At 47.4% G+C, this 13,049-nt stretch overlaps 1 protein-coding gene across 5 annotated transcripts in view; it reads left to right on the top strand.

Annotated features, from left to right (window-relative positions):
- The first annotated feature begins 5,085 nt into the window (after positions 1 to 5,085).
- Positions 5,086 to 13,049, top strand: part of EIF2AK3 (eukaryotic translation initiation factor 2 alpha kinase 3) — a 58,865-nt gene continuing 50,901 nt past the window's right edge. For 4 of the 5 annotated variants that reach the window (XM_066627609.1, XM_066627608.1, XM_066627607.1 and 1 more), the window contains exon 1: positions 5,087 to 5,488. In XM_066627609.1, the coding sequence (XP_066483706.1) occupies positions 5,220 to 5,488 (269 nt within the window). In that variant the 5' untranslated portion in view covers positions 5,087 to 5,219. Of the gene's footprint in view, positions 5,489 to 13,049 lie in introns of all 5 variants that reach the window. The other variant, XM_066627606.1, reaches the window with a different exon arrangement.

Genomic DNA, 13,049 nt, shown 5'->3' with positions numbered 1-13,049 from the left:
CAATCCCTTCCACACTGGGAGCAAGTGCAGTCTGTCCCTGGTCTGTCTCCCTGGCTATGGGCCTTCCTTCTTTGCCTCTTTGCCTCAGACTGTTGGCCAAGTGTCTCTTCAAACTGGGAAAGGCCATGCTGCACAGCCTGCCTCCAAGCAGGCCACTCAGAGGCCAGGGTTTCCCACTTGTTGAGGTCCATTCCTAAGGCCTTCAGATCCCTCTTGCAGATGTCCTTGTATCGCAGCTGTGGTCTACCTGTAGGGCACTTTCCTTGCACGAGTTCTCCATAGAGGAGATCCTTTGGGATCCGGCCATCATCCATTCTCACGACATGACCGAGCCAACGCAGGTCCAACAAGAAGCTGACAGAACATACCAAGATCCAGGTCTACAGAGCTTGCGTCCTGAGTACACTTCTGTACTGCAGCGAGTCATGGACTCTCCGCTCACAACAGGAGAGGAAACTGAACGCTTTCCACATGCGCTGCCTCCGACGCATTCTCGGCATCACCTGGCAGGACAAAGTTCCTAACAACACAGTCCTGGAACGTGCTGGAATCCCTAGCATGTATGCACTGCTGAAACAGTTAGATTAATAAGAGAAACTATATTGAAAGGATTTAAGTTTCAAATGTGTCTCAAAGTAAACTAGGAGAACAAATCTGAAATGTGTTAGGAGGAGTTAATGGGTAACTCCTCACAGCTGAAATTCTTATCTAGCCAAAATATTATATCATGTCAGCTAACTAATAAGCAACATCATTAAGGAGTGAAACCCAGGGGCCAAAGAAAGTTTTAAGTATAAGAATAGTTAATCAAAATGGCAGGACCCGATAAGAAACCATTATCTAAGGAACGTCAGAGGGGGGCCTCGGAAATATTGTTAAAAACACAGCTTGAATCAGAGCAAAAGCTGAAATTTTACAGAGGAAAGAAAACCCTTAAAAACTCAGTTTAAAAGCAAAATATGAAGTTTTTAGTATTAAAATGAAGCTCTACATTTACTAAGGATTAAATTAAATCTAAACACTAATTAATTAAAAGCATAATTAAAGAAACAAAATTAAGGAATTAAGATAGGCACACAGTGCCCCCTATAGGCTTTTAAGAACAGTGCTAGCATTACAGGAAGAGGAGGAGCTTTCCAAATATGGCACAAGCAGTAACCTGAGGTTCTCCCTTCATATATGGCATAACTAATCAGAAAGAAAGTTCCATTTCTGATGTCACCCAGCTCTTCAACCAATGATAGTAAGACTTTTAGAACAAAGAACCTAGGGGTATTTAAACAGAAACATGAATTGAAAAGTTGCTTTTTCTCTGGAGACACTGAGAGTTACCACAGCTCTCAGTGCTCCCATTTTGAACCACCAAGAGAAGCCCATTGCTGGCAATGAATAAATGCTTGGAAATCACCACGATTTGAGTCTGCTGAGTTTGCTTTTGAACCCTGAAGACACCGTGCAACAACCTGTGATGGACTTTTCTTCCAGAAATCTGTCCAATCCCCCTTTAAAGGCATCTAGGCCAGACACCATCACCGCATCCTGTGGGAAGGACTACAGACATTCTGGAACCCTCCACGGAAAGTTGAAACTGCGAATACTGGGGACACCCCCTGCCCTCTGGAGGCAAGAGGAGCTGTGCTTGGTTGGGGCCCACAGTATTGGTGACAACAGCAGTACCCACAGAGTCAGGGTGCAGGCTGTAGGTAGCAGGGGGGTGCTAGTGCAGAGTTTTGTTTAGGGCAGTGGTTTTCAACCTTTTTCGTCTCATGGCACACTGACAAAGTACTAAAATTGTCAAGGCACACCATCAGTTTTTGATAATTGACAAGGCACACCATGTGGGGTGTGTGTGTTCACATCCCCCAATGGCCCTACCAATAAATGACCATCCCCCAAACTCCCGTGGCACACCTACAGACCATTTGCTACCGCCCAGTGGCGATACCGCCCAGTGTGCCACGGCACAGTGGTTGAAAATGGCTGGTCTAGGGGCTCAATAACTTGGTACTGGCTGCCTTCATGCTCTGTCAGCAGAGGCACCTAACCGACCACCTTTGAAAGCGAAATGCTAGGCCTGTTTTCTACCTGCAACAGAATGAAGTAGCAATGAAATCTAGCAATAACTGAATAGACTGTACTGTGAAGTAGAAACTTCATGTTTTGTATTATTAGATGTTGTTTTGTGCATTTAAATTGTGTTAGAGATTGTATCTTTCCTTGACCACTGAGCCCCTATAAACCAGAATTCCTTTCTGCCATAGCTCCTGGCTGGGATTGCATGTCCTGGGAGCCATAAAATCAGGTATTTGGAAGGGAAGGGAATCCTCTTTGATCTGTATCCTCTTCTTTGCATATGTAAATAAACTTTCCGGAAGAACAAAGTGGGGTTTTTCACACTTCCTGGGATGCTCTGGTGCTGGTTTTGGGATTATGCAGTAGACCTGAATCCAGAGAGGCTAGCAAGGAAATTGATATTTTATCAGTTGGTGGGTTTACTGAGATAGATGCACAACATGTAAAAGAGAAAACTTGAGCCACATGGTCACATGCTCATGGACAACTTTCTCTTGTTCTGAGAGACTGGCCAGCTGCTCTCATTTTCTTTTTTGTTTATTATTTTAGTTAAACTGAACCTTTCTTTTTTTTGGCGAGACTTAGTGCTTTAATATTAATTTGTCCTACATCAACTGCTTCAGCCCAAAGGCAAATGTGGTGGGTGTTTACTGACCCCCCCTTAAAAAAAACTAAACTCCACACCTTCTGTACTAGTTAAACCCAAATAGAGCACTGAAGTTCCAGCCACCCAGCTTCCCACTACAGTATGCTAAGTTTTTTTTCTTTTTGCAGGAAGTTTTTCCACCTAGTATGTGGAAAGGATGTGAATGTCCTTCCCTGCAATCAGAATGAACTGTACCATTTCATCTTAGGATAGGGCTTTTCAAACTGGGGTGTTGCGACGCCCCAGCCTGTGGGCCCTGGCCCCTACCTTAAGGGGCGGGGGCAGCCTGAAGGCAGGGAGGAGGCAGCGGTGTGATCCCCAGGATCATGTAGCTCAGGGGGGCTGCAGGAGCTTGGGTATATGTACCCAAGTTCCTGCAGCCTCCCAGGGGTGCGGGGAGCCCTGCGTGACCTGCAGCAGGGCTCCCCGCAGCAGTGAAAGTAGATGCGGAGCGATCGCATTCCACTTCAGCTTTAGTGGTTTGAGAACCACTGCCTTAGAATTTTATTAACTGTAATGGAAATGTGCAAGATCCCTTGAGGAGATAGGGTATAGTGTCAACAGTGGCCGCTTGCTCTGGCAGATCTGGTAAGCATGGGGTTAAAACCAGGGCCTTAGGCTGCAGTGTGTGCTGCACAGCTGCAGCCACTTGGAGGCAACAAGGCCCTCAGAGGTGAAAGCAGCACCTAGAGAAAAATGTGTGGGTGTAGAAGGAGCACAAGAGCAAGGAGCTTCGAGGAAAGTGGACTAATGGACTGACAGATGAACTGCATGAAGACTGAGGGAGACACTGGTGTGTGGCTGCCATGCCCAAGGGCTGCTGAGAACCAAGGGGCTGCTGCAGTGGCTGAAGAAGCTGTTGGGGGGGGGGGGAGAGGAAGGAGGACCTCTGCAGGTTGAACAGGCAAGCCACCCTGTTGGAGAGGGTGCTCACAGTGCTAGCAGTGCTTTCTGCAGAATGAGGTCTATTTCAAGTGAAGAGGGGAACTAATTGCCTTAAAGTGGGCATAAGTTCTCTAGGCCAAGTTTGGAAAGGGAATTCGGCAAAACACCATCTAATTCCTTATCTCCCACCTCAGAACTTGACCACTGTCTGCATGTGTAGATCAGGCCTACTCTGATAAAGCTGTGTGTGCTTAGGCTGCAATGGTATACACCAGTGGTTCTCATGCATTTAGCTCTGGGACCCACTTTTTAGAATGAGAATCTGTCAGGACCCACAGGAGGTGACATCATCAAGCAGGAAAATTTTTAACAATCCAAGGCTGCAATCCTTCCCATGCTTACCCAGGAGTAAGTCCCATTGACTATCATTAGGGAAATGTTAGACATGTACTTTTAAAAAACTATGATGTATATTCTTTAAATATATATAATATGAATAGAATATAAATATGTATATTCTTTAAATATACATCGTAGTTTTTTAAAAGTACATGTCTAACATTTCCCCACATTGCAGTCACATCCCATGCTAGTATCAAGTCTAATACATTAAAAATATTGAATGGGGACCCACCTGAAATTGGCTCACAACCCACCTAGTGGGTCCTGGCCCACAGTTCGAGAAACACTTGTATACACCCTTGGAACTTGGAACTTACTTCTGAGTCAACATGCATAGGATTGGGCTGTTGCTGTGCCAAACCTTCAGTTACCCCCCAGTTAGACTGAAAGAGCTCTTGGTTTCTAAAAGACTCAGAGCCCAAGCCTGTGCACAGACATATAATGGGACTCAGAAGTAAGTCCCATTATAGTAAGTCAATTACTATAGTAAGTCCCATTATAGTAAGTAAGTGTGCACAGACGAGCAGCCCCATTCTTGATGCAGCCACCTCTGGCAGACCAGCGACAGTTTTAATGCTGCGGCCCCTTTAAGGCGTGGGCTCCGCCTGACAGCCTCAGCGCTGGGGAAAGCCTCTTTCCACGCTCAGAAGCGGCCACGTAGGAAGTATCTGCGTTGCCCAATCAGAGAGGGCGTGTCTGGACAGCAACCAATGGCTTCCCTCCACCGACCGTCTCCAAACTCACCAATCAACGAGCGGAAGTAAAGCGAAGGGGCGGGCTTACTACTGAGCCCAATCACGGGGTGCCTAAGAAGCGGGAGCCTTTCAACTGGCGAGCGGAACTTGGAAGTACCGTTGTGATTGGTCCGGCTTGCGTGTTGACAAACATCACGCGTTGCACTCTTTTCCTGGCAAGGCGGAACCCGATCGCGGTTCAGTGATTGGACAGGCGGATTGAAGAGCAAAGCTGCTAGCCAGTGAGATAAAAGACGAGCGGTAGGCTGTCAACGGGCCGGCCGGGACGTGGCCCGAAGGGGGCGGGACCGATGCGCAAGCTCGGCTGCGGGGGAGGAGCGCGCGTGCGCGTCGTAGACAGGCTGGGCCGCTGCGGAGAGCTGGAGTCGCCCCGGTGGGAGCGGCGCGGGAGTCCCGGGAAGGCCGGAGTTCCTATGTCCTAGCGGCGCCGTCGAGGCGGGCGGCGGGAGAGCCGCTCCATGCCGGGGCCCGCCGCCACCACCGCCGTCGCCTGGGTGTTGCTCTGTCTGGTGCTGCCGCTCCGCGTCCCCCCGAGGGCGGCGGCGGCGTTTCCGGGCGAGGCGAGCCGGCCGGGGCTGGGACTCGCGGGCGCCGCGGCTGCCGCGCTCCCCGCGGGCGCCGACGTGACGGTGGAGGACGATGAGGCCGGCGGGGTGGCTCAGGCGGCGCCCTCTGGGGACCCGGAGGAGGAAGCGGCGGAAGCGCCTGCCAGGGGAAGCGGCCTCAGGTGAGGGGGGGGTGCTCGCTTTCCTGGGAGGAGGCCCCGTTGAGCCAGCGGGACTTGCTTCTGAGTAGACCTGCCCGGGCTTGGGCTGGGCCAGCACCCGTCCCCTTCCTCCAGTGCAGGTGTGCAGCGGGCGGGGGGAGCGCCCGGGGACTGTGCTGGGTGGGGAGGCAGGTGAGGCAGAGCCTCCCCACCAGAGTCCTTCGAAAAGCACCAGGGACATGTGGTGGGCGGGGAGGTAGGTGAGGCAGAGCCTCCCCACCAGAGTCCTTCGAAAAGCACCAGGGACATGTGGTGGGCGGGGAGGTAGGTGAGGCAGAGCCTCCCCTCCTTTGAGAAGCACTGCTGCTGTGGGAGGCACCCGAGCACCCATAACCCACGCACAACTGCACTAAATGTGTTTTCTTGCTACTTTTCCCTTATTAGATTTGCTTTTGGCTGTTGGAAAATTTTTTTTTGAGATATTAACATGGCGTAACTTACTACATTGATTATTCAATACAACTTATGTAAATATGATAAATGTGATTCCGATCAATGTAGAGCATCAAAACATTTTCCAGAAAACCAATATTACTGCTGGTTACTTTTGTGGACTTTACAAGGTTGAGCTACTGTGAGAGCTCACTAGGAGTCTGCAGCACACTCTACTTTCCGAGATTGTACCTTCGTGCCCCATACCCTGACAGATTTCTAATGGATTTAGTGCAGCGCTTCTCAAACTTTTAGCACTGGGACCTGCTTTTTAGAATGAGAATCTGACAGGACCCACCGGAAGTAATGTCATTACTGGAAGTGACATCATCAAGCAAGAAAATTTTTAACAATCCTAGGCTGCAATCCTACCCACACTTTCTCTGGAGCTTACTCTATTTACTATCATTGTGAAGAGCAAATATATGGTAGTCTGTTCAAAGTACAGATCTGTAACATTTCCCCAAATGCAGTCACATACCATAGGAGCATCAAGTCTAATATATTAAAAATAAAATATTGAAATGAATGGGGACCCACTTGAAATTGGCTCACAACGCATCTAGTGGGTCCTGACCCAGTTTGAGAAACACTGATCTAGTCTGTGTGTTGGTAACTTAAAATTTGTTCACACTAGTAATAACAAATTGAGCTAGTTCAGGAGTGTCCAAACATTTTGGCAGGAAGGCCACATCATCTCTCTGACACTGTGTTGTGGGCGGGGGGGAAGAATTAATTTATAATTTAAAATTTGAATAAATTTACATAAATGAATCTATTAGAGATGGAACATATATGAATGAATGAAGGTCTTACAGTAGCTCAAGGTCTATAAAAGGCTTTGCACAAAACAAGGCCAGCCTTTCCTTCAAGGCTGCCACTTCTGCATCACAGACGTGAAACAGCAAGTAGTGAAGAGAACCCTTGTTCCACAGCTCAGGTGAGAAGTCAAATAGTCGTCCTATTGCTGACAGCAGTTGTGTTGGGGCAGCACGGGCTCAAAAAAGTCTGGAGGCTCCCCAAGGGCCTGGTTGAGAGCCCCGAGGGTTGCAGTTAGCCCCCGAGGGCCGCAGGTGGCCCCCCGGGCCAGGGTTTGGGCACCCCTGAGCTAGTTCATATGTTACTGTTGCATCTGTTGGAAGAGATGGAGACAGCAAATGTCTGCATGTGTTGCTATACAGGAGAATTGGAGGTGGTATTATTTAGTTGATATTTTAACGCTGCCTTTCTCCTGGTGAGGGCACTCTAAAGCACAATAAAAACAGTAAGCAACAAGTAAAACAGTAAAAACTTTTCTGAGTGGTAAAGACCAGAAGTGATTGTGAGGAGCTCCAGAAGGATCTCTCCAGACTGGCAGAATGGGCAGCAAAATGGCAGATGCACTTGAATGTCAGTAAGTGTAAAGTCATGCACATTGGGGCAAAAAATCAAAACTTTAGATATAGGCTGATGGGTTCTGAGCTGGCTGTGACAGATCAGGAGAGAGATCTTGGGGTGGTGGTGGACAGGTCGATGAAAGTGTCGACCCAATGTGCGGCGGCAGTGAAGAAGGCCAATTCTATGCTTGGGATCATTAGGAAGGGTATTGAGAACAAAACGGTTAGTATTATAATGCCGTTGTACAAATCGATGGTAAGGCCACACCTGGAGTATTGTGTCCAGTTCTGGTCGCCGCATCTCAAAAAAGACATAGTGGAAATGGAAAAGGTGCAAAAGAGAGCGACTAAGATGATTACGGGGCTGGGGCACCTTCCTTATGAGGAAAGGCTACGGCGTTTGGGCCTCTTCAGCCTAGAAAAGAGACGCTTGAGGGGGGACATGATTGAGACATACAAAATTATGCAGGGAATGGACAGAGTGGATAGGGAGATGCTCTTTACACTCTCACATAATACCAGAACCAGGGGACATCCACTAAAATTGAGTGTTGGGCGGGTTAGGACAGACAAAAGAAAATATTTCTTTACTCAGCGTGTGGTCGGTCTGTGGAACTCCTTGCCACAGGATGTGGTGCTGGCGTCTAGCCTAGACGCCTTTAAAAGGGGATTGAACAAGTTTCTGGAGGAAAAATCCATTATGGGGTACAAGCCATGATGTGTATGCGCAACCTCCTGATTTTAGAAATGGGTTATGTCAGGATGCCAGATGCAAGGGAGGGCACCAGGATGAGGTCTCTTGTTATCTGGTGTGCTCCCTGGGGCATTTGGTGGGCCGCTGTGAGATACAGGAAGCTGGACTAGATGGGCCTATGGCCTGATCCAGTGGGGCTGTTCTTATGTTCTAAAAAAAATGATATGCAATCTGTGGGAAGCTTCTGCTTGTGCTGAAGTTTCAAGTGTATAATGCTTGAATCCATTAGTAAAGTTTTCTTTGAAAGTGACATCTGCGTGCTCTTGTGTATCGTATGTAGATATTGCATGCAGAAGGCACACTGTGCGAGCAATAAGGAACATTTAGGATGCAGTGCTGTGGCAAATTTACATGAAGGCTTCAAACAATTTTTTTTTTTTCATTTTGGAGAAAGTACTTTTGAACTATGTAAATCACCTTAAGTTCCTTGGAGGACGGGCAGTGTGAAAATATGAGAAATAAATAAACTAGGTGGGACTTAACTTTCAAGTAATCATATGTAAGATCAGGCTACGTGTATTAGGGCACAATCCAAATAAGGGCATGGGCTGGCGCAAGTTTCTTGCACTGGCCCAGCAGTGTTGCAAAAGTGCCACAAAGCACTTTCGTGCCATCAAGGGATCAGGGAGGCTGGCACACCCCCCCCCCCCACAAGCCAGCCCAAATCCTGAGCAGCTGGCAGTTAAGGTAGGACTACGCTGGCTGAGTCAGACCAGCTTGGGGAGGGAGGGCAACTTGGAGGTGTTTAGGGGAGGGAGGGCCTGTGGGTGGGCTGCTGTCGAGCGAGGAGTTAGGGTCAGAATCTGGGACTTGTGTTGAATCCTATCCCTGGCATCCTGGAGCACCGCTGAGCTGCTCAAATCTGTATCACCTCCAGAGGTGGCGCAGATCCAAGTAGCCCTATTGGGGTTACTGTGGTGTTACCTGGGGTAAGGAAAAGGGTTCCCCCTTACCCTGGGCTGAGCCGCATTCAACTCCAACCCCACGCTGGATATGGGGCAGGCCAGCAAGCCCCCTCATTCCAGCACGGTTTGTATGGAGATTACATTCAAGAGAAGTAATAACATTTTTGCAGCCTGCATATGAGTAACTTTATGGATGCAAGATGGGGAATGGTATGGCAGTAAACTTCATAATTAAAAAAAAAATCAACACTGACTATTTTATAGTGCAGTTCTGCTTCTTGTAATTACGGAAGTCCCACTTTAAGTCGGATTTGCACCCTGAAGAATGCATAAAATTGCATCCTAATTCACTTGTGAGGAAAGGCAGAATAGTTAAGGCTTTATTCACTGTAAATGTTAATTATTTTTCTTTTCTGCTCACTTCTCTGCTCACTAGCTGTCGGTATGCTATAAAATGATATCCCTTTTGGTACATAGGAAAATGAGAGTTTTTGATCTGATTTTTTTACTTTATCAGTTTTCAGTCATATTTTGAAAAATACCTTCCTTTCTGTTTGTATCTTTTGCCGTTCCTTGAAAAGCAAGCTTTTCAACATGTGTGTAGTCAAATGCTTCTGCTACCATCAGTGTATCTTTATAGTTTAGCAGGAGATAAGTGAACAAACTATATTTTACAAGCCAATCCTATATCTCTTTGGAAGTAAGTTCCACTCCCTTATGGGGTTTACTCTAAAAAAAGAGTGGATAGGATTGCTGTCTTTTTCTAAGTTGCATGGTTTTAGTTCAATTCTTGAACTGTAAACTACTTTAGAGACTCCAGTCATAAAGCAGGATACAAATAGTGACAAACAATTTTGATTAAACTGTCAATAATGAAAGCAGGATACATTGGGGTAGGAAGGAAAGCAAGGCACAAAAAAGCCCATGGTGTGGTCCTGTAGGGACAAACAATGGTTTTAGGTTAAGACTGAACTGAATTAAGTGTAGACGTTTTTGAAAGTGTCTGTATACGACTGACAGATCAGCTCTCTGTTCAACTGGAGAGCTGCTGAAAGTAGGAAATGAGATGTTGATTTATTGTGGTTTAATATTGAAATAGGAATGAGAAACTTAAAATTTGAAATATATTTAAGTCATTTTCTTGTAGTCTTGTTTTTATTTAAAAAGGAGTTGGAGGCGGTGTTCTGTTAAATGTTTTCTGTAATAAACTGCTTGGTGAGGAAAGCATACTATGAAATATCTGGATTGAATTAAATACAACAATTTTTGTGTTGGTGTCGTATTTCCTGTTGAGGCTTGCTTTTAACAGCATTTTGATATTTTTAACTTCTATCTCTTTGTTGACCTTGTTTAATTTTTAAAAAGAAAAACTGTTTTTATGTGTATCAAACCCTGGAGATTGAGCAGGATAAAAATTAAAATGTGTATAATTGTACAGTGTAGCCTTGGAATTACTACTTTGATAGTTCAATGGAGTTGTTTGTAATAAACAGGTCTCTGTGACAATAAGCAATTTGTTCACTTATTGGATACAGTTTTGTGTGAGACTATAGCCATAGTTTGCGTGCATACTCTATGTGGCAGGTGAATTTACTTAAAGCAAGGCAGTTCAAATAATATTTCAGTTGGTGATTTAACTTAGCAATTTAAATTGTAATTTTTTATATCTCAAATATTGTGCTTCTTCACACTACCATTGTATTGGCAACCTTCAGTCTCGAAAGACTATGGTATCGCGCTCTGAAAGGTGGTTCTGGCACAGCGTCTAGTGTGGCTGAAAAGGCCAATCCGGGAGTGACAATCCCTTCCACACCGGGAGCAAGTGCAGTCTGTCCCTGGTCTGTCTCCCTGGCTATGGGCCTTCCTTCTTTGCCTCTTAGCCTCAGACTGTTGGCAAAGTGTCTCTTCAAACTGGGAAAGGCCATGCTGCACAGCCTGCCTCCAAGCGGGCCGCTCAGAGGCCAGGGATTCCCACTTGTTGAGGTCCATCCCTAAGGCCTTCAGATCCCTCTTGCAGATGTCCTTGTATCGCAGCTGTGGTCTACCTGTAGGGCGCTTTCCTTGCACGAGTTCTCCATAGAGGAGATCCTTTGGGATCCGGCCATCATCCATTCTCACGACATGACCAAGCCAACGCAGGCGTCTCTGTTTCAGCAGTGAATACATGCTAGGGATTCCAGCACGTTCCAGGACTGTGTTGTTTGGAACTTTGTCCTGCCAGGTGATGCCGAGGATGCGTCGGAGGCAGCGCATGTGGAAAGCACTCAGTTTCCTCTCCTGTTGTGGGCGAAGAGTCCATGACTCGCTGCAGTACAGAAGTGTACTCAGGACGCAAGCTCTGTAGACCTGGATCTTGGTATGTTCCGTCAGCTTCTTGTTGGACCAGACTCTCTTTGTGAGTCTGGAAAACGTGGTAGCTGCTTTACCGATGCGCCTGTTTAGCTCGGCATCGAGAGAATGAGTGTCGGAGATCGTTGAGCCAAGGTACACAAAGTCATGGACAACCTCCAGTTCATGCTCAGAGATTGTAATGCAGGGAGGTGAGTCCACATCCTGAACCATGACCTGTGTTTTCTTCAGGCTGATTGTCAGTCCAAAATCTTGGCAGGCCTTGCTAAAACGATCCATGAGCTGCTGGAGATCTTTGGCAGAGTGGGTAGTGACAGCTGCATCGTCGGCAAAGAGGAAGTCACGCAGACATTTCAGCTGGACTTTGGATTTTGCTCTCAGTCTGGAGAGGTTGAAGAGCTTTCCGTCTGATCTGGTCCGGAGATAGATGCCTTCTGTTGCAGTTCCAAAGGCCTGCTTCAGCAGGACAGCGAAGAAAATCCCAAACAAGGTTGGTGCAAGAACACAGCCCTGCTTCACTCCGCTTCGGATGTCAAAAGGGTCTGATGTGGAGCCATCGAAGACAACAGTGCCCTTCATGTCCTTGTGGAAGGATCTGATGATGCTGAGGAGCCTGGGTGGACATCCAATCTTGGGGAGAATCTTGAAGAGGCCGTCTCTGCTGACCAGGTCAAAAGCCTTTGTGAGATCTATGAAGGCTATAAAGAGTGGCTGTCGTTGTTCCCTGCATTTCTCCTGCAGTTGTCTAAGGGAGAATACCATATCAGTGGTGGACCTGTTGGCTCGGAATCCACACTGCGATTCTGGATAGACGCTCTCTGCAAGTACCTGGAGCCTCTTTAGTACAACTCGGGCAAACAGCTTTCCTACAACGCTAAGGAGAGAGATGCCGCGGTAGTTGTTGCAGTCACCCCTGTCACCTTTGTTCTTGTACAGCGTGATGATGTTTGCATCCCTCATGTCTTGAGGTACTCCACCTTCTCTCCAGCAGAGACAGAGGATTTCATGCAGCTCAGTGATGATGATCTCTTTGCAGCATTTTAGGACTTCAGCAGGGATGCTGTCTTTTCCAGGTGCCTTGCCAAAGGCAAGGGAGTTCAGGGCCACGTGAAGTTCTTCTAGGGTTGGTTCACTGTCAAGCTCTTCCAGCACAGGCAGGCACTCAATGTTGTTCAGTGCTTCTTCGGTGACTACATTTTCTCTGGAATATAGCTCAGAGTAGTGCTGCACCCAGCGTTCCATCTGCTGCGCCCGATCCTGGATGACCTCGCCTGTGGCAGACTTCAGAGGGGCAATTTTCTTCTGTGTTGGACCTAGGGCCTGCTTGATACCATCATACATCCCCTTGATGTTGCCCGTGTCAGCTGCTATCTGTATCTCGGAACAGAGCTGGAGCCAGTAGTCGTTAGCACATCTCCTGGCAGTCTGTTGGACTTTGCTGCGAGCAGTTCGGAGGACCTGCAGGTTGCGCTCACTGGGACAGACCTTGTATGCTGCTTGAGCTCTCCTCTTTTCCTCAATGACTGGTGTCAACTCCTCAGAGTGGGCTTCAAACCAGTCTGCCGCCTTGTTGGTCTTCTTGCCGAATATGGACAAGGCGGTGTTGTAAACGGTATTCTTGAAATGTTCCCATCTGCTGGATGCGTTTGCGTCGGCCGGGCCTGGAAGAGATTCCTCAAGCGCTTGTGCAATAACACTACCATAAC

This window comes from Tiliqua scincoides, chromosome 5 (assembly GCF_035046505.1).
Source record: "Tiliqua scincoides isolate rTilSci1 chromosome 5, rTilSci1.hap2, whole genome shotgun sequence".
Taxonomy (NCBI): Eukaryota; Metazoa; Chordata; class Lepidosauria; order Squamata; family Scincidae; genus Tiliqua; species Tiliqua scincoides.
Note: the sequence above shows the minus strand (reverse complement) of the source record. Positions and strands in the feature narration are given on the sequence as shown.